Source organism: Labrus mixtus, chromosome 8, assembly GCF_963584025.1.
Source record: "Labrus mixtus chromosome 8, fLabMix1.1, whole genome shotgun sequence".
NCBI lineage: Eukaryota > Metazoa > Chordata > Actinopteri > Labriformes > Labridae > Labrus > Labrus mixtus.
In genome coordinates this window covers 22,993,743-23,016,749 of record NC_083619.1, presented here as the reverse complement: position 1 = coordinate 23,016,749, position 23,007 = coordinate 22,993,743, and the positions used below count along the sequence as shown (strand labels likewise).

The window sequence follows — 23,007 nt, the reverse complement described above, 5'->3', positions numbered from 1 at the left end:
TTCACATTGCATGTAAATATACACGGAATGACAGTGATTAAAAAAACGTGATAAGCAGTGAGTATGTTAGTCTTCTTTTCTCTAGTCCTAGACTAAAACAGCTTTAAACACAAGGCCTCCCCGTCCATTTAAATATGATGTAAACATGGCTTCGCCAACATCACAGCCAGCAGGACTCGAGCTTCTCACTCATCGTAGACAGTCATGACTCAGAGAGTTATTCACAGAGGATATACTTGATTTCTGCTGTATTTATGTGTCAAATTTCGCACATTCTGCCTTTAAATATTATTATATTTTTATAAAAATATAAAAAAGAGCTGTAGAAAAATTAATATGAAAGAAAAATAAAGTTAAGCTTAAAGGTTTGAATAAATAGAGAAGGCGCTTATAACAGAGATATTTGTTGAAGTGAAGAGGTCCGTTAACAGTGACATGAATGTGTGGATGGATTAGTCGACAGTTGTTCCACAGTTTTTGAGTAAATAAATAAGCAGATGTTGAGTAAATAAATAAGCAGTTGGTGCACAGTCAGTGAATAAATAAATAATTAGTAATTGCAGAGTGAATAAATAAGGACAGTAAACAGTTAATGTTGAATGAATGAACAGATAATTGAACAGTTTTTAGACGGTAAATGATAAATAATTGTTTTTGCACAGTATATGGATACATGATTTTAACAGTTATTTCACTGTAAAGGAATCAATTGGATAAGCATTGCACAAGAGCGGTAGCTAGGAGTCAATATTGCACTCTAATGCTTGTTGTTGGGAGGGTTTACGAGGTCAGCAGTTTGTCCACAGCTCTTGTATCGTATTGTAAGGTATCATATAATATCATGAGCTATACCCCTGATAATAGTGCATTCAGGGTAATCCTGACATGTCATCGAAATGTGACAAGTGGAAAAAAATCAGCATTTTACAAACCCCCAAGGCCGAACAAATCCGCCAAACACTAGGTCCACCAGTCAAGAATGCTTTTGTTCATCCATTGGTGAAGAAACATGTGTGAGAAGTACGGATAGAGTGATATAGATGGTATTAAGTCAAACTCTAAAGGAGGCCGGGTTTGAGTGCAGCTTTAGAAGAAGCTCTGCCTGTAAGGCCTGATTTGGGACAGATGTTCTACTTAGAAAACGGCAAGATTTGGGTTCCCCTCCAGAATTGTACACTTTAATGTTGATACAGTATGGTCTTCATTATACGGAGTCATACACAATCTGCTGCTTTGTTTATGGCTCCAAATTAGTCCAACAAATGCAGGAAGTGTACACCCCCACCCCTTGTGCCGCCTGCCATGTCTGATCCGTTGCCAGCAGATATCTGCCTCTCATCAAAGTCATGTCTTTATCTTTGAGGTCAGTCACCTGCTCTGTTTGCATGAAAAAGGTATCGCATGCTCATAATTTGATGTCATCAACTCACTTGACCATAATCCCCAGCCCACACACAAACATCTGTCCCCCTGCTTGGCATTCAGAAGCTCATATCTGACATTTTATTAACAACGAAAAAAAAAGCCAAGGACATATTTCATGGTCTGCTGAGGGCTTGTAAACCCCCCCATGAAGAGATGATCATCCATCTGCCAGTTATTCTCCTTAAGTGACTCCGGCTCCTAGTGGGTGTGGGCTGTGTTTTGGGAGGGATGCCCTTCATTATCGACGTCAAGGTCACCTCGCCCAGGGACAATCCAGTGCTGTCGGTCTGCTGTGTTTGCATTTTTTAGCTTCGAATCAGATGAGTTGGTATGCTAGAGGAAAAACCAGTGGTGCGTTTCTTCCAAATACAAAATAAAACCAGCCGAACTCTGAAAATAGTTATCCAGTGGGTGAAGCTCAGATTTTTGTATTTTATTTTCTCGTAAATCCTTCAGTTTCAACCATCATGGCTGGCCTTTTTATGCATTTTTATCCATCCAATCATTGCAATCCGAGATGAAGGTTAACATGTGTCCAGGCACATTGTATTTACACATTCACATTGTACACAGACCCATTAATAAATCACTGTGGCGATGCCTAGATGGATGATTTATCCTGCTGTGTCCGTGCCAGCTCTGAGCCGAGCCAGGGCAGTGCCGTAGATCATTCCTGGAATTCTGAGGATGAACCTCGGCAGACGCCAGAGAGATGTGCAATTCAGTCCAGACAGTAACATCAACAAAGGCATCGAGATGCAGACGAGGGAAACACAAACGGTAAAAGAAGAGAGGCGGGAATGGTGAGGGAGATGCCAAGATGGGAGTATGGGAGTATGGGAGTGATTGAATCACTGACAGGCTTTTTAAACGTGTTTAGTGTGTGTGGTCTCGACATGACGTTTTTGGACTCTCCTGCAGGTCTTCACTACACAATTGTTTTCTTCTTCTTGTAAATACACACCTTGTTTTTTTTCAGTAAATATACATAAACACTAATCCAAAAGATGAACACAAGAAGGAATAGTTATTATAGCCCATGTGCACAGGAAGACATAACCAGGAGGAAGCGGACATATTTCCATATGGAAACTGTCTGTGTTTTAACTAGCTTTAGCTGTCGATCCATTTGTGCTGAATAATCAAATGGCCATACATTATAAAGTGGCTGAAATTAAACTTCTGTTTGTCATTGCAGGTTCTGTCATATTAGGATGTTTAAAGGTTTAATTAGCGGACCTTGATTCACACTTAAGTTACACACATACACGCACAGGTACAGTTTGATAAGTTGGCCAGAGGTGGGCATTAAAGGCATTGCATACAGAGGAGATATTTCCACTCTCCCCTCACACATTTTTTCACAGTCTGGTGATTAAACCTGCAACCTTTAGGTCAAACTTTTGCTTCAGGCTATAGCTGCAAACTGCCATGTTAAGTATTGGACAATGGACATTGTTTGCTCTTAATATACTGTATTTCTGTTTTGGATTTTGCATTTCCTCACACAGCTTTCAAGCATCCAATCTGATACAGACATTGGCTAAAATGTACAAGTATACAATAATGGGCGATATAATTTGATAAAAAAGTGTCTCAGTCATTTTGTCACATTTCATCACCTCCCTCTTGGGCATGATCTTTTCTTCCCTAATGAAACCTGATCTACATTTTAGACCCTGAACACTTGTAGTCTATCCTTGCTCTATACCTCTTAGACAGTGGTGACTTTTTAAGGGACCCAACAGAGGAATTCTGTGTAATGCCCAGGGACGTATCCAAGGGGTGCCCATGAGTGACCAGGGCCCCACATAAAATCTGATTGGCCACCCCAAAATCCTTGGCAATGATTGGCTATTTGCCTTGTCAGAGGCGGGACTTTTGGCTGTATTGCAGGCTGTGTGTAGCTTTCTTTGCATTTCAGTGTGATACATTTCCTTCTGTTAGAGCTTCATGACTAACAAACATCTCATGTCATTAAAGATTTCATCTTATAGGATTTACATGTTAGATAGATATTTTCTCTGTTTGTTACTTTTTAGAATTTTAAAATTAAACACAGTAATATATCATCTTTGAGATACTTGATGTTTGAAGTTTAAGTAGATACTGTGAGAGGGTAAATAAGTGCTTTAAATTTGTTTGTGGGGACATAAGGTTTATGCCACTCCAGCTAAAGCGCAAGTCAGTGCTCCAGTTTGGCCACCCCAGTCATAAAAGTCTGATTTCACCACTGATATTTCCCATGGACATAAAATATTTACACGTGCATTAAGTCAGACAAACCTGCAAGTGAGTAATAAACAAACAATAGCTAGAAATAATATCACAGCAGGGGACAAGGTTGACTGAAGCTTGCACAGCATACCGTGTGTGAGTAGAATTTAAACATATGTTGATCTTCTGGTTGTCATTTGGGTTATCCTATACCCAGCTCATATATAATTGGCATAGGGCTGTGAATATATAATGTGTTCCAGAGGACTAAGCTTGTGCAGATGTTGCCTCCTGTAATTTAATGCAATCTGCATGTATGTGCTTCCTCCTTGGGGGGCCACCATGATCGCAGCCTTCTCTCACCTTTACATATTATTTCCCCTTCTTACTCCAGGTTGATTCTGAAAAAGGTCAGCTGAGGTGCCCATATGTGAGATTGCTATAGATAACAATTCTCTACATCAGGCACATAGGGGGAGAAATTCCTTTGGGGATGATTGTGGAAAAAAGATCCTTTGGCTGATGGAAATGTCGGGAGCGCGGATCTAATTTCCTCTTCCAAAAGCTTGTGAAACACACAGCCTCAGATAAGTACAGAGAGGGATTATTTATCTGCTGTGTAAGGGGACTTGCCATCCCTAATGGCTGAATGAGAGGGACTATGCAATAGTTCATTTTTAAAAGCTTAGAGACTCCCTTAAAGCTGGGAATCATTCCATCTATCCATCCATCCATGGACTCCCTTAAAGCTGGGAATCATTCCCATACATATTTGTATTAAACAGTCAAGATACATGTGTCCCTTGTACTGAACAGCATCTGCCTTGTTGTTGTTGTCATACTTTATCTCCACAAGCTTTGTAATGAAGCCCAGAAGAATATAAGCGTACCTCATGAAAGTTGAAATTTGGTTTCTATTTGTAATCACAAATGAATAAATGGACAATGTGAGTTATCTCCGGAGTAAGTTTTGGGTGTCAGGGCTCAGGAAATGAAAGTCAAGTTCATTTTCTGCACTTAAAATGTTTGCTGATTGGCAGTTGGCAAACGTCCAAGGCTTGGATTGGCTTGAAACACTGGATGAATCCTCAGCACAAAAGGTTAACAGCTGTTTCAGAAAATACCTGTTTCTTTGAAAAGAGTCAAAAGTCAAACATGGTTTCTATAGAAAGAATGTAGAGGGGACAACTAAAAAACCCCGGGCAGCAGCTCAATCGTATCGAAACTTAAAAAAAATCTTGTTATGTCTGAGTGCTAATAACGGCAAAATGATGTAAAGATTACCTTCTGTAGAAGCCTTATACTACAGAGGGTACATACTTTCAGATTAAAGATCAACCCCAGACAAATCCAGCTGTTGCTATACCTTGTTTTGTTCCAAATCACACTGGCAAAGTGCGCTGTATGAGCGGCAGATCTTATTTCGTGCCTCTGACTGGCTCCCTCTCAACAGCAACAGTGGCTAAGTCTCCGCTGTTTTGTAGCACTCAGAGCCATTTGCCAATCCAAACTGGAAAATCCTGATTTCTCAGAAGCTGAAGTTGAAATGAATAAAATTGATGGCTATAACGTAAACCTATGGTGCTGTAAGTTATCCAGCAGACTGCCTGTTTTCTTTTGGCAAACATTGAAGAAAAACTCTGACATGGGAATTTACAGTGGGGAAAAATTACCCCCAATACGTGTCTCGAAAGTCCATGAAATTTGTTGACACGGCTTCTGCTGACATTCTGCTTCTTTTTTCTTCTTCTTCTTCCAGGGTGACATCCAGCAGCTGCTGATAGTGGCAGACCCCAGGGCAGCCCATGACTACTGTGAACACTACAGCCCCGACTGTGAAACCCCAAACCACCACGACACTCCCCAGGCTCAGGAACCTGAGGAAGAGGTCAGTATCTGGAGGGGGAGGGAGGCATGCTGGGCCAGAGGAGTTGTTGCCTGTAGGGGAGGGAAGAATAAGTGAGAGTGGGGAGAGAGAAGGGGGGGTAGGGAAAGGGATTTAGAGATGGTTGGATAGAAGAGAGGAAGGAAGAAAGGAAAACCAGGAGGGAGAACATATGAGCTGGAGTTTGAGTTAAGGATGATAAAAGGAATTTGGAATGTGTTTTTAAGACCTGGTTGTTGTTAATAAAAGTAGCAAAAGATGAGGTCAGAGACTAAATTAGGAGGACTGTGTGTATGAAAAAGGCGTAAATCAAAGACAAAGTTATCACAAGTCAATCTGAAGTTGAAATGTTTCACCAGAGGTTGCAGCTTGGTCTTGACCCTGGATAGCTTAAAAACAACTACAAAATATCTCCCACCTTTCTTAACTACAGTAGCACACACATCATTTGCCATTATTAACTTGAGTTGTTTTATACAATTTGTTAATTCAGTTAGTTTGTTACATTTGAAACACTTTAACCAGCAAGCTTGACTTTATATGGAAGTGGAAGGTTAACGGTCGGATCAGACTTCATTTTTTGTTTGGGGGTCTTGCTAACATAAGTAGCTAGTATGTCCTTCGTTTGGGCAATTGAGGTGATGGGTAAATAATCTGGCTGTGGAGAGTCACAGCGTCCTACAAAAGAGGTCTAGGGCTGGCTAAAGCCAAGCCAAAGCTGTACCAGGATTCTAACAAGTGTACTCTCAATTCAAATTAAGTGTATTCAAGGCTGGATATTTTATTATTATTAATTTTTGGCCATGTCCTGTACATGTGATAGCTCAACCTAGATCAAAGTGTTGGAAATTAACATTAGTTATAAACTCTGTGTAGTACATTAGTTAGCTTCATCACTACCACATACAATTGAAATCCCTGGTCAGCCCTTCACTCTCAGTATTCTGTAAAAAAAAAAAAATGGAGTAAAGCAAAAACATGAGAGCTAAAGTGAAAGAGACATAGAGTAACAGCTGTTATTCTTCTTCTACTGTCAGCCTGCGCAGGTATTTCTTCAAACAAATCAGTAACGACATCCATAAACAAAACGTCACACCCCTGGAGAACAGAGCTGTAAAGAGCACTGTCAATGGAAAGAAAATAACGACAAAAAAACGAAACACTTCAGACTTTAGAAAAGAAGGAGTGGTTTGAGGATTAACAAGTTATGTAAAAATATGTAGCTGTGGTTCAGCCTATTTGAACACCACCTGCCAAACACGACAAGTTTAACCTTTCCCATCCCCCATTTTGAACGTTTTTTTTTTCTCCTTAACACCAAACACAAACTTTTCATAAACGTCTATCACAGTGACAGATGTTAATAATAATAGTAGAAAACCTTTGACCTGGTTTTATCAGTGCAGTTTCAGTCTTCTAGAAACACAAAAATAGTCAATGTTGTCTGCAAATTGTGTGTTCCTTAATGTTAACTAACAGATAGAAGCTTCTATCACCTCTAATCCACTCTTTCCTCGTTCAGTATTTTAGCTGACTGATCAGAGCATTGTGGCATTTGAACTCATCTTCTCAAATTCCTTTATTTCCACCGGCTCCAAAACATTGTAGAACTCCTTAGCCAGATCTCGTCATTGAAATACAGTGCCTTTTTTTTTTCATCATCTTCTTTTGTTATTTTGCTGTTTTAAGCTTCTTTTTTTTTTTGTCAGATGACATTTTGCTTCAGTACTGAATAACTGATGAGCTCACACTGGAAACTTTTTTCTCTTTTTCCCTGCCACGAAGTCTGAGCCCACTTTGGAGTGGCCCCGTGATTTATATCACTAACGAGTTCTGCAGACTCTGCCCAGACTCCCAGGGAAATATAAGCTTTTCCTTCCCCAGCTAGGCTCCCAATACCTGGAAAAGTAGACATTGGATCTAGAAAAAAAAAATGAAAATCAGGAGCCGGTTCTGTGTTTGAAATTATTGGCTGTACAGTGGGTACCATGTCCTGGAAAGTATTGCTTCATCATCCAGTGACTTTTCAAAGCCAAGACAAGGAGCCTGTCGATTCTTAATAGACAGTAGGGAGCAATTTGGACGGAGGAGCGCTGTAAATCTGGATAATTCATACTTTCTGCAAAGTTACAAGAGGAATGTATTCTTACATTCCAGCTAAGTATTTTAACCACTTGATTTCCTCATGCACACAAAGAATACTTCCTCTATCGGACAAATCTTTCTTTGTGGGGTTGAAATTACACAGCTTACTCTTTTACCATAAAGTGTTTGTGTTTACAATGTGGTCCTGACCTACCTCCTCAATTTTTTTTTAACCAATCCTCCACAATTCCACAAAGTGTGGAGCGTGGCTTTGACCGTAGCCTCTGAAGATCTTCCTTGACCTGAAGCCTGCCGCCTGTGCAGCCACATGTCTGCAGCTGGGTTCAAAAGAGGAAGAGGGGGTGATGCAGGAGGAGGAAGGGGGAGCTTTTTTTTTCTTTTTTTTTTATGAGCACACTTCAGTATTTACGCCTTTCATCCGAGGCTGTGGTGAAGGCCTTCAGCTCAGCCAAGCATTTCAACGCCATAAATCATTCTAAATCCTTCCTTCCCTTTCTATCTTTTTCTCTATTTCTCTCTGACCCTCTCCTGCTCTCCTCTCTGTGAGTCTGAAGTAAGTCTGGCCAGGACTTCTCTCTTGTGTGACCTCTCTCTCTCTCTCTCTGGACCACTGAACGAAGGCCTGGCCAGCACTGCAGCAGGGTCGGAGGATCTTGTATTATTTTTATGAGCTTAGCAGTTGTCTAGGGACTAATATTTATCCCTGAGCTGATAGAGCGATGCATATCAGGGGCTGGTCTGTTAACTTAATCACAAGCTCTTTTTTTTTTTTGACAGTGTTAGTGGAAGTAGAAGAAAAAGGAATGTCAGTATGAATCTTAAGTTCTTCACATAGTGTCATGATTTAAAAGAATAATGGAATCTGGGGTGTGCTGTTTTGGTCTTACTGTTGCTATCCACACAATATAGGAACCAAACTCTTTAATGTTTGATTATTTGTCATCATGTGTGGGGTCTCTCACCTTTCTAACATCTGTGAAGATTTTAAAAATCTTTAATCTAAGCTAAGATAACTGTCCTCCTGGCTTTGACTTAATAATCACAGGCAGGATCTACCTGTGGTTTTGTTCCTCTTACTTAACGCTCATGAAAAAAGAGATATTTGCTGACATGTTGAACTATTATTCTGACATCGGTCTCATGTGGATGCATGGTGTTTATTATGATGGCTCCTCTCTTGTGGGTCCGGTAAAAATGTATTCTGTAAAGTGCAAGATAGATAATAGAGAAAACAGACCACATAATAACTTGATGAAATGCTTTGGAGCTAAAAAGAAAGAAAAAAAAAGAGTAAGGTAACACATGTTTTCACAGAGCCTGGTGTAAACCAACAGTGGTTCTACCCCCTGCTAATAGTCGGTATGTTGCCCGTAATTTACCAACATGGGATTAGTCAGGGGATCTTAATGTAAATGTTAAAGGGCCCATTAATGAAACCCAGGGGCCATTCTTGGCTTACAAAATTAAGTGGTACAGGCTGATAGGTTTTCACTGGCACCACATTAACCCTGAGACATCCTGTTAGGAGCAAACCAGAGCCTTAATGACTGTACTCTTACACTGTTACACACGTGAACCTTTCAAGAGGTCATCTGGGGGTTTCTGTTGTCATCCATATGCAAAACTGTTCAGCTACCTGATATGGATGTGACATAATTGTACCATGTTATTTCTAAAAAAGCATGATGACACAAATATTACAATAGTTTACAATTAGTTGTAAACACTTTTGAGAATAAGCTCCCACGGGCCATGTAAATATCTGACCTTATTTACATGATTGCACGCATTAATGGATTGCTCTCCGTCACTGTTTCCCTACAGTACACTAACTATGACTATGGTGAGTTCTATGACTACTCTGAAGGAGGGATTACCACTGACGCTCCACCAACTGAAGGAGCCAAGGCTGAGGTAACATTGACTTATACAGTCATGCAAACGTATTCATCCCTTTCCTCTGGTTTTAAGTCTTCGTTTTTTTCTCTATTAATCTCATTTTATCCACCTTTTGCACGACTTTTCCCGTATGTTTCACATTCAACTTTTCTTTACCCTGCTTGCAAGCGGTGCACATTTTGAACATATCATGACTTTGATATTATACGGTCTATATCAGTGCTACTCAACTGGTGGGTCGGGACCCAAAAGTGGGTCATGAATGTATGCCTTGGGGGAAAAAAGTGCCACAAAGTATATGAAGCACTTTTTTCTTTACATCTGTCAAACTGCACGGTTAATCAAACAACTCTGAATAGTTGAAAAATATCAGAAATTTGGGTCACTATTTTTCATGCAGGAGTTGGTGACAGGTCCTGAAGCTAAACCAGTTGAGAACCACTGGTCTACATTCACTAAAATGCAAAAAATCTGTGACCAGCTTGTTTATCTGGAAAGTCACAAACTTGACATGTGCTTTAGTTAAAGCTCTTGAATGCAGCCTAAACATTAATTTACCAATCTCTGATTGAAAAAAATTCTGTTTGTGTGCTATTGTCGCCAATTTCAGACGAATGTGGGTGGAGACTTCTACACGGGTGAGTATGACTACACCACAGTGGATGGAAGTCAGCCTGAAACTCCGACCGAGAACGCCGAGAAAGGACAGGTAACTTTTTTAAATTGATTGTTTTCCCCCCTAAAAGATCAGGAAATAATTATGTCTTCATTTTGTCAACAGAGATTTTACCCGTTTACATTAAATGAGTTGAGTGATCGATAGTCATTTGAGGTTTCGAATATGCCTTGTGGCTCCTTCCCCGCATGTCCTTCCCCAATCCCTTAATCCTAAAATAATGATAATAATTAAGAATCTGATCTCATTAGAGTCACACATGAGAGTCACAAGCTGTGAAAATAATGAGCACTATAGTGAATCTCTATTTAACTTAATACCATGTACAGATAGTATTTTATTAACACTGTCTTTCAGTTTTATAACTAGACATAAGTATCTTTGATTTATGTGACAGTGACAGTTTTTTGACCAAAGACACTAGTTCAAACTGTCATGGTGGGAAAGCTTTTTTTAATTTTATGAAAATTTCTCTAAGCATTACAGACTTATATTATCCAATTAACATCCACATTCCGATGTATATAGTTCCTCTATTATTATGGAATTTCTGTAAAACTCCTACTGCTTCAAAACAACCAAATTGCCTCCTGAGGTTGAAAGCCAACAAAGCCTCAGTAAGAACAAGATCAGTCTTCTCCTTGATTTCAATGGGAAACTGTTGCCACCAAACCAGAGTATGGATAAAAAAAACTGAAGCAGGAAAACTTAATGAACTGTGACCAATGGAAAATCAGTAAACAGACTCATCCCCTTTGTTACTGCCTTATCCTGAGTTTGGCAGATCATGTCCCAATTTTTTGCTAAACCATCACATAACACAAAGCGTAATGAGGAACATTTGGAGGCTAAACCAGAACAATACGGCTGTGTGCTCTGCTAGCTTAATGTCTGCAGATTTGCATTGTGATATACCTTGAGGTGGATAAATCAGCGTCAGTCAGCTCGATAGAATGCATAACTCAACTACACCAACAAATAGCGTTGATAAGATCCCATTAAGTGAACAACAGCTCTTTGCATCCTGCTCGATAACAAGCTTTTCTACAGATATTGAACAGTTCGAATGTGTGCGCAGCAACTTAAAACTGACAGAAGAGTGCATGCCTAGAAATGCTAGTTTGCATAAAAGTTCCCCTCAAGAGACTCTCAGTATTTATTTGCTTTTGGATGTAACAATGATTGACATCTTTCCACAAACTAAGAGTTGTTTGATAAACAACCAGTAACATGTTAATCCCATTGCAATTGCTCCTGTGCAATTTCTCATTGCCTCGAATTGTGTGGAAACAGAATTTTAACTGCATAAACACTGCTTACAGTAACTGTTTTACTCGATGAAAAGCAGCGTTTTATACAAATTTTTCACTTTCTTGGAACTTCTATAGTCCGTGCGAGTTATTGTTTGCATTTGACATCTTAACTAAGATTTAAATATTCTTAGTTATGCTTTCTCATTTACTAATCTATCGTACTGTGATTTTACAGCATACAGTTTTTCCATTCAGCCGAACTATTTACTTTTTACTTTATTAGAACTTTGTTGTTCGGGACTGACAATCTCTTTCCTGGAAACAATTATTATCGTTTATGATTCAAGTTATTGTTAATCATAGTGCCTGATGATGATGAAATATATATAGTGTTAACATTTGCAACGTCTCGCATCTCGCATGTTCGCATCTAAGTTGAAAATTCTGCTGAGGAGTTTCACTTAGTTTTGGTACAATAATTTGCTATATTTTGGTGTTAGATACTAATGTCTTTACTGTGACTTATGTTATAGAACAACATGTGAATCATTGAAACTGTTCACATGGTTTTGTTTCACTAACCAAACTTCCATATTCATTCCCATGTAACCCCCTCCATCTCTTCTCGATGCCTGGATCGATCCCAGACCTTTGAAGAGGAAATAGTGGATGATTACATCACCGGTGTTGAACAGGTCGGGGCGGACCCCACCGTTGCCGTGGAAACCGCTGCCCCAGTGGAAACCGAAGAGAAGGTGGAACCTGCCACTGACGTCTACGAGTTCAAGGAATACGACCTGAAGGAATATGACAACAAAGAGTTTGTCGATAAGCCATACGAATATGGTGATTATGGCGAATACGGCCCGACTGACGCCAAGCCCACATCAACATACGAGGAAGAGTTTGGTCCTGGTGTACCAGCGGAGACAGACTTCAGAGAAAGCAGCGTAAGTGCTGGAGTGGTTAGGATGGGGGGGGGGGGGGGTGGAGTACTGAAATTGTGGTCAGGAATGTGGAAAGACGCTGGTGGCATTTCTTTGATGGGTTGTTTGTGGTGCACATTTAGTTTGTTGTTTCTCATGGTATTGGGTTATAGCTTGGAGCTTTCTGCGTGCACATGCAGCAAACACAAATACACCAGTAAACACAAGCGTACACTCTGTCGATCTAAGTCTCCTACAGATAAACAGATGTCAGCCCATCTGTCAGTGCAGTCACGCCCTCCATAACCTCTAGGCCTCAGTGACCTCTGCTGTTTATCAAAGAGATGCTCCACCCTGTGTTTTCCCACCAGTGATCTGTTTAAACTACCTGATGACAAACTAAGTCATTTGCAATGTCATGTTTTTTTTTCATCAAATCCATCAAGATCAATTTTTTTTAAACTAGACAGCAATATCTGCTGACTAGTGTCTACCATGGCTTGTTTCCAGCCCTTCTTCCTTGCCTCAGGATCCAGATTCTCAGAGACAGGAAGAGACACAGTCCCTGTCTGGATGTTGGCCTGCCATCTGTCTGCCTTTGGTTAAACTGAACCACTCTATTAGAGCTCTCCACTTTAAAACACCCAGGACACCGCAGCCCTTACTATGACTTTAAAAAAAAAAAGAGTTAGCTCTTCAGGCTAAACTGTGACAATCTAGTTGGTTTTTGGACACACTGCTGTAGGTGGTTTGTGAATTCCTCTCATGTGAAGTCATTGTATGGATAGTGTCAGGTGACGACCTCTGTGCTTGTGCACAGTTGGGGTCTTTTTTGCAGTTCCTGGCTTTAAGAAAGCTTAATAAGTAGGAGTCAGGCCAAAGTCTAAATTATAGCTTCTTGAAAAATGAGTCTTGAGGTTTATTTTTCCAGAAGCATAAAAAAATAGCTTCTCGACTTGTCAACTACATAAATCCTATAAAGCATGTAGAGCACTACTCAGCATTTTGCTGAGCTTTTCTTAGCCGTTTTGTTGGTGTATTAAGTAACCTCTATAAAAGAGAAGACACCCAACAGGACGGGACATCTGCTGCTACTCACCAACCTCAGAATGTCCATTTTTGGTTTTCAGACTATGGGTGCTCTGACTTATAAATGTCTGTCCTCTTACTGTATAAACGCTCACCTAGTCTCTTTGATATCCATAGGTGACTGGAGGTCAAAGTTACCTGGGAGAAAAAGGAGAGAAAGGTGAACCTGCCGTCATTGAGCCAGTAAGTGATGCCTTAGGGTGTTTTTATGAAATGTCATGACTCTAAACTTAATATTTCACTTTTAAGAAGGAAATGCAAGCTTTCTTCAAGACATTGAAATGTTTAAAGTTTAGGAATATTTAAAATTTCCCTATATAACTTGCATGCTAACATGATAATGTACTTCCTTGCAGTTGTTCATGTTAGAAATAGCAATTATCTATCCATCTAGCTATCTATCTTGAGCTAACTAGCAAATTAGCGTGTAGCTTAACAGCCAGCAATGTATTTCCTTAAATAAATGCTTTCCCAATTCTTCACCAAATTTGACATTGAACTAGCCGGCTAGCTTGCTAATGAGCTAAATGGCTAACAGGCTTTTCTAGCTTCCTATTTAATGAGTTAACTAGCGAGCTATGGAACAGCAAGCAAGACATCTTGATGTAATGGCGTAATTTGCTTAAAGCTTGCATGCTAGTTAGCTTGCTCAACACTGGCACAACAAATACCACAACAATGGTCGCAAAAAAACAAACAAAAAACACAAAACATTTAAGTAGAATCTCTTTCTTATTTAGTAATTTATGTCCAGATTTATTTAATTTTGATTTATTTTAGTTTCAGTGTCACTGGATTTAATGAGAAGGATGTTTATTTCACCAAAAGTAGAACAACCAAGACTATCTTCCCTCCTGATGATTAAAGACATCTCTGATCTTATTTGTATAGACAAAACAGCCGCTGTCTACACAAAATCTAACATTACACTGTTTTTCAAAGAGTAAAGCTATACAATTTACCACTACAGGCTAAACATTGACTGAAATAGCAGCTGCAGTTAACGTCTCTCCTCCCATACCATATGTACCACCACAGGCTCTCATCCAAATCTTTTACCACACACCCTCATTATAGAAGAGAACATCAGATAGCTGAGGCATTGTTAACATCTTGCGCTTGTAGCTATAAGTAAACTCTTCAACCTCAAACGCAAAGCAACCATTAGCTCTCATTTTCCTCACATTCTCCATTGCCTGTGGATTCACAGGCTGCTCTATAATGCTACTGTATCCACTTTTTCCTTTTTCAGGGGATGCTTATAGAAGGACCCCAAGGAGCTCCCGGCCAAGCAGTGAGTATCACGTTCTCCCACACTCCTGTCTGCCTTCCACAGATGGAGAACAGCTAAAGAGGGAAAAAATGTCTTTATGGAAAGAGCATCAGCCCTGATCGCCAGTGAAGCTTGAGTTGGGAGAGACAGTCAAAATGTGTATTTGTGCGTGAATGTGTACCTCTGTGTCTGTGTCTGTGAGAGAGAGAGAGTGCAGGAGAGAGAAAGAAGGGGGGTCTTGGGGTCTGTTTTATTTTGAGGCTTATTTCTTTTTGAACCCGTGTCTTTGCGTCTGTCTTTGTTGGCCTATGCACAGGAAGTACTGGGCTGTCTGTGGTGGGAATGCTGGTTAGCAGAAGTGTGGGGTATAATATTCTAAGTGTATGTGCGTCTGTGTGTGTGTGTGTGTGTAATCTCTCAGGGTCTTCCTGGTACCCCAGGATTGCAGGGTCCCCCAGGTCCCGCAGGAGATCACGGAGAGAGGGTGAGTAAAAGTTGGCTAGTTTCACAGCTGATAACAGATGTTTCTGAAAAGAGCTGCCACTCATTCTCTGTTCACTGTTTTACATTAAAAATGAAACAAAACATTTTACTTGACTAAAAGGTGAATTTCTCATATCTGATCCCACATATGTTGTTTATGCACCAAAACATTTTGTTATTTTCTATTGCTAGAAGTGCTCAAACACATACCATAATACTGTCACAACTTTAGCTTTTCATTCTACTTATGGAGTTATGGGAGTCAGAATATAATTTAATGTATTCAGAACTTATTTTTGTCTGTACTTCTTTATTTGCGAGCTGTGAAAAACTATCCAAAGTCCATGAAATGAATAATACAATTGGGCTCAGCTTGCTGCTGCAGCAGTAGGGGGGATTAGCAAAGACTGGTGCAGGGAAATTAGATGCCCATAAACTGTCAATATACCAGCAAAGAGAAGTTCTGGGAACCAGCTGGGTTGTTAACGCTACAGGACTTGTGAGAAGTTCAAGGAGTTTGCTATAAAATATGTAGAAGCCTAGAGTTTCTCGAAACTTTTTTTTTTTTCCCCGCCACCGTGGGATTCCTCTCCTTTACTTGATTGATTGGATGACACAGACTAAGTGCCTGTCCCCTCCAGAAGGCTGGATGTATGCTTGTTTTCCCCAAACGTGATGCCCCACACCCCTCTTTCATCGCCCTCTTTGCACATCTATTTGGTCTCTCTCTCTCTCTCTCTCTCTCTCTCTCTCTCTCTCTCTTTAACCCTTTAATTGCCAACCAAAAATACCTCAACAGGCCTCCCCCAGTACGACCAGCAGACATCACCCGTACAAAAGGCTTATTGTTCCACATAGTGAAGGTGATCAAAAAAAAAAATATTTGTTGCTCAAAAAGTCTCTCCCCCTCCCTTCATTTCCTCCCATGAGAAGCAGTCCTGCTGAGGATTGACAGGGGGATTAAAAGTGCCTCGTTTCTGAAACGTTGTGGTTTTTCCCTTGCGTAGTAGCCGCCTTAACGTTTGATCGGCTCATTTCTCTCGTAATCACCGTCTCCCTCTTTTCCACTCAAACATCACTTTCTCAGCCACGTAACGGCGTCATTAACACTAGATGTCGCTCTGCTTACTTAGACAGCAGTGGATGAAGGGTATTTACCACCACGTGGAAAAAGGAGATGGGAACACATGGCATCAATTTTAGCCAGCAGTCTTGAGATTTCAGCACATGACAAGACTGTTAAATAGATTCTGGAAACACTGGGCACTACTCCCTCTTCAGCTTCTTGTATACCTTCTTTTTGTCTTTATTAAATCAAAATCTAGTCTCTGTTGTTATTCAGCTGTCTATTTGTTTTACTCCATATGCCAACGTTTCATGCCATGATTTGCTTTGGCTCCTTTGATGCACATTAGTTCGTCAGGGGAAAGTCTAAAAAAAAACAAAAAAAATTTTTGGTCCAATAAAAAAGGTATATGTTTAGAATACATCTGTTAAAATGGCTGCAAAGAAGAGTTTTGGCCTGTGCTGAACTTCTGTTTAGGAAAAGTTGGTCCTTTCACCTTTTATGCCAACTAATGATTCTAACATCCTACTATTTACATTCTTAAAGTTAGAGTCTTTGTAAACATGTATACATAGTAATTTATATATATATAGTATATATAGATATATATAGTCCCCCTTAGATATTATTAAACATAAATGTAGTCTCAGGAGCATCACCGTTTGGTTTGTAAAAAGGCATCACGAGGCCCAACGATGGCAGTCACACTTATTGGAAATGCTGACTCCACATAATGAGACTAGAAACAAAGACGTGGAGTTGAGGCGAACCTTAAGCCTCCTGGCAAACAGCTTCAACATACCCACTTGTCAATCGACTACTTATTGAGATGTATGCATGCCTTAATACAATCAAAACTGATGCGTTCTAACTCCCCTCCCCCGCCAAAAACGTCTCATGAACCAGGCTGTAAACATGTTTCTGTCTGCTGTAAAAGTTATCACTAAGAATAGAAAATCAACATTTCCCTTTAATTCTATGATTATTATCTCACAGGGTCATCCTTGGCTGTGTGTTTTCATTCCTGCAATAAAGACAGTGCTATCCAGAAGGCAACATCCCAAAACCATCTTAATGGAAAAACCCAGTTTTTGCTTTTACTCATTGAACCCTCCCTGTCTCATTCTTCTCAGCAGGATTAGTCGGCCAACTATTTAAAATAAACAACATCAGCGTAGGGCAGTACCTTCCTGTTAAAACTATTGTGGATGAAGAAGTGCTTTCCTGTGAACACATTAGATGTTGATGCTTGTTAGTACTGTTATCACTTTATTCTTCATTGTCAATGTGCACTGCAGCCCCAGGGGAGTTAAATCAAATTGTTGATTTATAGAAATAAACAAGATTTGTTAGTTCACCGTGTCTAATCAATTGTTGAGACAACAAATGAAAGCCAATGATTTAAATTCAATAGTTACAATATGTGTATGTTCACAACAATAATGTGTAAGCCCTTTTGTTGTAATAATGACTTTTTACAAAACGACTGACCTAAAGAATATTGCTGTTATTAAACATGCACAATGTAACACGATATCTGTGTTAAGAGTGAAAAAAATCAACTCTCTCCCTCTGTTGTTGCTCCAGGGTCCTCCAGGGCGTCCTGGTATTCCTGGTTCAGACGGTGTCCCTGGTCCTCCAGGTACCATTCTGATGCTTCCAGTAAGTCCTGCCGCTTTCCACAATGCCATCTGTCCTATTTCCCCTCGCATACTGTACACCCTTCATCTCAAGCACACGCCGCTGAACTTACTTCATTTAGTCAGTTTACCTCATAGCATCACCAGCAGGCCAAGGGATCACAACCTTATTTTCTTTGGGTAACAAATCACTTACCTTGTAAATGTCAGCCAGTGCAACGGAGTGGAACCAGTGACTGAGGCTTTGAAAGGCCCAGTGGCACATATTTGTCTGTGTGAGCTGCCTGCAATTGTGTGCCAGCGTGTGTTTGTGGGAATGTGTGTGTCGGAATGTGTGTGTGTGTGTGTGTGTGTGTGTGTGTGTGTGTGTGTGTGTGTGTGTGTGTGTGTGTGTGTGTGTGTGTGTGTGTGATACTTGGTGACAGCTTTACAGGCTCAACTAAGAAAAAGGTTTGAACAAACTCACCAGGGGAGACCAAATGATGTCTCACTCTGTGAAAAGAGACAAGTCAATTTGTGTTTAATTGTGTTTCTTGTTTTGCTTTGTGGTTCACAGTTCCGTGCCGGTGGTGAGTCACACAAGGGGCCTGTGGTTTCAGCCCAGGAAGCTCAGGCTCAGGCCATCCTTTCTCAGGCTAGGGTAAGTTTGTGTGCTAAAAGTGACCCCCAATGTGATCCTCCTCCGTTTAGAGGAACTTTTACAACGTTTTTCTACATCTCCATTCTGTCTCATTAGCTGTAATTTTACTCTATCAAAAATCCAATGAATGATGGAAGGAGGAATCCATATTGACAAGTCCCACTCACTCTATAAATCTTCTTAATTCTTAAATATGGACCCGCGTTAGGTTGGGTAGTATATAAAAACAGACCAGATGTTCACACTCACTCAGGGGTCCTGATAACCATAGCAGCGTTGAAAAACAGGTTGAATTATGTGGCTGTAAGCAAGGTGTGATCTAAAGCAGAACACATGGAAATAATTATGAGCCGCACCAACACTCAATATTCACACATTCACAACACTCTATGGAGCTGGAGGGCTGCCAGAACTGCTGAACTGCTGTTTAGTAATGTCTTGAAAGCACTTGTCACCTTTCTATATTTGTCCTCGGTGCCAGAGGTTTGGCCCGAGGGAGGAAAAAAAAGAAGAAAAAAAACATGGCAGAAGTTGTACATTTTTTATTGTTTAAAGGAACCAAAGGAACAAAATTGTTGATCTTGTTAAACTCTTTGATTCTTTTTATTTTATTTAGGAAATGTTGCCTCATGCTGTACCTGCAGACATCAGCCACAATGCTAATACGCTAACTTATACGAGCGATTTGGCCTTCAATGAACCTCAGGGCATGAATTGCTTTCCTTTTTTAAATTAGCAAATTCGCTCATTCTCTAATCAGGCTGCAAATAAATTCCAGACAACGTTGCTGGCAGATGAAGAAAAAAGACGAGAGTGGTGTGAAACCCTGAAACAAGAACTAAGTAAAGTTTGCACATTATGAGCTTCCTCGCTATAAAAAAAAATGAATTAGAAGCTTTATTGATCGTGTTTTCTTTTCTTTATACCCTTTGATTTTAAACTCAGTCAGTGGAATTCATGTTACATCACTTAAAATAACAAGGATTACACAAAGCATATAATATCCACACTAGTTTTTTTTATACTTTAATACACAGACACCTTATGCTGATCACTCGTTTCTCTTAAGCTATATATTTATATATAGACATTTACTGTTTTCTTTTCTTTTTCTCATTTTTGCTGGTTTTTTTTGTCGTTCACTTAGTTTGTCTTTTCCAGTGTCGCAGGTCATCATATCTCTGCATTATCATGTAATGGTTTATCCGTCCCTTTCCCTTTACCCCCTTTCCTTGAACACAAGAAGTTATCCCTGAAACAATGTGAATCTGTTCATGATGCTTCTTGATTTTGTGATAAAAAAAAAAAAAAGTCAAATCTATTAATTTTATTGTCAGAAGTTTGTGAAGTTGTCGTCCTAATATTACTTCCCCTGGTTACTAAAACATCGATGACTGACCAGTGTTGTACTTGTCCATCTCATCCACAGCTGGCTATGAGAGGTCCTCCAGGTCCAGCAGGCATGGCAGGAAGATCTGGTCCTGTGGTGAGTTTTTTTTTGTTTTTTTTTAAAAAGCATTCTTCACACACACACACACACACACACACACACACACAAACACGACTGACCCATTTCATGTAACACCCATTCATTTCACAGCTGAAGAAAAACACATTTGGCAATTAGTGCTCCTTCCTGTTCAAGCTTCCCCGAGCGTTTTATCATTTCCCATCATGCACCCTTACACACGCATGCACTCAGCCATGCAGACAACACACTCTTCGTGTCCCTCTGTGAGCACATTTAACTGTTAGAAAACAGGATCACTTTATTGACATATTCCACATTATTTGTGGCTGAAGCTTTCCTCTTGTTTGGGGAGTGTCTTCCACGCAACCCCTGCCTCCATGGCGTTCTCGATCAACAAATAAATCTCACACCAATCCTGTTAAGTCTTTGATGTTGGCGGAGTTTTTTTGTACGCATATGAAGATGTTCAAGAGAGTCTTTCTTTATTTAGTATTTTAACATCCAAGTTTCAAATCTTAAATTTTCTCAGTCTGGATTTTATCGCTAGCCAAACCGTGATTATTTCCAGTTCTTCAGCTTTTTGTGCCGACATGTTCATTCACTATTTTTACGTCTATTTTTCATAGGGAGGTCCTGGAGCTTCTGGTCTCAAAGGTGACGGTGGCGATTCTGGACCACAGGTGAGGAGAGAATCTTTTTTTTGTCTCACAGGGAACCTATTTCCTTTTTTTGTTTTTTAACAAGATGCACATTTCTTCACTTTATATATTGAAACATGTTGCAGTTCTTCCTCAAATGACGTGTCAGTCTACAGCAGGTTTTCTGGTTTGTTCGTTAAAACAGTGTTATATATGTTTGTCTCCATAGGGACCCAGAGGTCTCCAGGGTCCTACTGGTGTACCAGGAAAAGCAGGAAAGAGGGTAAGATTTCTTTCCAATGAAGCGCAACCAAAATACTTTATTTTTCCAGATTTGAAACAGAAGATTATGTTTGGATTCACCCAAATTGTAATAAATCACGCCAATAAGATCAATGCTACGTTTGCCCAAAAGAAAAGAGTCTACTCTCAAACATGGCCTGATTTCACCGAAGTCAGCTGGTCTCAATAAGGGTCTGTGCATGATTTCTAATCAACAGAGTCATGTTTGTTTAACTCTAAACTAGTGAGAACAATATAGCGTCTCTTCTATAGCCATCTGAGATAATTGAATATACTTCTATTGTGATCTGTGTGTGTCTTTCAGGGTCGTAATGGCGCTGATGGGGCTCGAGGAATGCCAGGCGAGGCAGGGCCAAAGGTAAAGCACTCACCAAGAAGCCAGCGAGAGTCAGTTGGATGCTTTTGAAAAAAAGCTGCTTATGCCAAAGTGAGTGATGGAGCTAACCCTTATTCTTCTGCCCCTATTCAGGGTGACAGAGGTTTCGATGGCCTCCCCGGTCTTCCCGGAGAGAAAGGTCACAGAGTAAGTATGATGAGAGGTTATCTGTCTCCAAAAATAAGATCTGCAGTCTCTAATTTCTTACACACATTATCCTCATTGATCACAGACCTAGTCCTCAACAGTAGCATCAGGACTGATTAGCCGGTTCAAAAGGCCACCTCCCATCCATCTTCTGTGCAGTCTGGTGTTGACAGATATGATTTCTGACTCATTAGGACGTTTGACCCACTTGTTAAAAAAAAAAAAAAAAAGGGTTGGACTGACTCCAGACCCACTTGGGCTGCATTTAGCCCGGCATTGAGAGCCGAGTTTGGTGTTTGTGGAATTTAAGCGGGCATATAAGAACCCCAAAGAGCGAGAGGACGGAGATCACAGGGTGGTATTTCTAGACGGGCTGTCCTGCCTTATCCTATACTGAGTAATTACAGGGCCACCAGAGGTAGGCCAGTCCTTATAGAACACTAAAAATAGTGGAAACCACATAGGTCCATGCCAATTGTGGTGACCATGCCTACTGTAGATTACAGGCGCTCTGGTTGCCATTTTTCGTTCCTGTCTTTTATAAATCTGTATATTTGACCCATATTATTAAAAAAAAAAAAAAAAAAAAATATGGGCCATTACCTCTCATGACTGCATGTTGAGTCTCTTGTGACCTGCCCCTCCTCCTCTTTGATGATATTTCCGTTTCCTTCAATCTCGTCTCTGCAGGGAGAACTAGGATCTACAGGTCCTCCAGGATCTCCAGGAGAGGATGGCCCCCGAGTGAGTGGCACATCCACAACCTCGTCACTTTACTCTTGTTCTTAAAAGTCTGTGAAGATCAACTCTGCATTCTTTGAAAACTCACTCTTTCTTTTTCTCTCCAAAGGGAGAAGACGGCCAGGTTGGACAGAGAGGTGTGGCTGGAGAGGGTGTAAGTGAATTCAAATACTAGCTGGCAAACGGTTGTAAAACTGCATCCTTTTTAATCAGGAAAAAAGATTAGATTATAATGAATATATGTCCATCATGTTACTTAGTCCATCTGCTACCACAGGCCCCGCCCCCCCCATTCCTTCCTCTTCATTCGTTTTAGCGATTATTCACACAGCCTCGCCCTACGCTCCTCTTGCAACTGTAGCGACATTCCTCTCTGCGAGGACCGATGCGTTTGCAATCTCAACCTTGCCAAGAGAGAATGGCTCTGAATAAGAGATCAGAAAATAGAACTTGTAAACGTGCGTTTTACTGTCATTACCCTCGAGAAACTGCCTTAGTCCGCTTGGTTCAGTCCTAATGGGCCGTAGAGTTGCATGAGAAGTGGTAACCCCCTCTCATACTCAAAATAACATTACCCTTTTAAAGAAATAGTTGCACAGCATTTCATCATGCAGAGTGTCCGTACAATAATGGAGCACAGTCATTGCAGTGAGTTAATGTGCTCTACTTAAGATTTTAAGATAAGAGCCCACTTTTTATGCTTATTCCCTGAAATGCACCCGCAGTTACCGTAAATGACCACAGGGGGACACT

At 40.3% G+C, this 23,007-nt stretch overlaps 1 protein-coding gene across 4 annotated transcripts in view; it reads left to right on the top strand.

The window, feature by feature from the left end:
- LOC132979435 (collagen alpha-1(XI) chain-like) overlaps positions 1-23,007 on the top strand; it is a 91,887-nt gene that overhangs the window by 17,524 nt on the left and 51,356 nt on the right. For all 4 annotated transcript variants that reach the window (XM_061045239.1, XM_061045240.1, XM_061045237.1 and 1 more), the window contains exons 5-20: positions 5,402-5,530; positions 9,458-9,547; positions 10,143-10,241; positions 12,109-12,411; positions 13,594-13,659; positions 14,729-14,770; positions 15,171-15,233; positions 17,886-17,960; positions 18,495-18,578; positions 20,008-20,064; positions 20,676-20,729; positions 20,917-20,970; positions 21,295-21,348; positions 21,460-21,513; positions 22,204-22,257; positions 22,364-22,408. In XM_061045239.1, the coding sequence (XP_060901222.1) occupies positions 5,402-5,530; positions 9,458-9,547; positions 10,143-10,241; positions 12,109-12,411; positions 13,594-13,659; positions 14,729-14,770; positions 15,171-15,233; positions 17,886-17,960; positions 18,495-18,578; positions 20,008-20,064; positions 20,676-20,729; positions 20,917-20,970; positions 21,295-21,348; positions 21,460-21,513; positions 22,204-22,257; positions 22,364-22,408 (1,323 nt within the window). The remainder of the gene's footprint in view (positions 1-5,401; positions 5,531-9,457; positions 9,548-10,142; positions 10,242-12,108; positions 12,412-13,593; positions 13,660-14,728; positions 14,771-15,170; positions 15,234-17,885; positions 17,961-18,494; positions 18,579-20,007; positions 20,065-20,675; positions 20,730-20,916; positions 20,971-21,294; positions 21,349-21,459; positions 21,514-22,203; positions 22,258-22,363; positions 22,409-23,007) is intronic.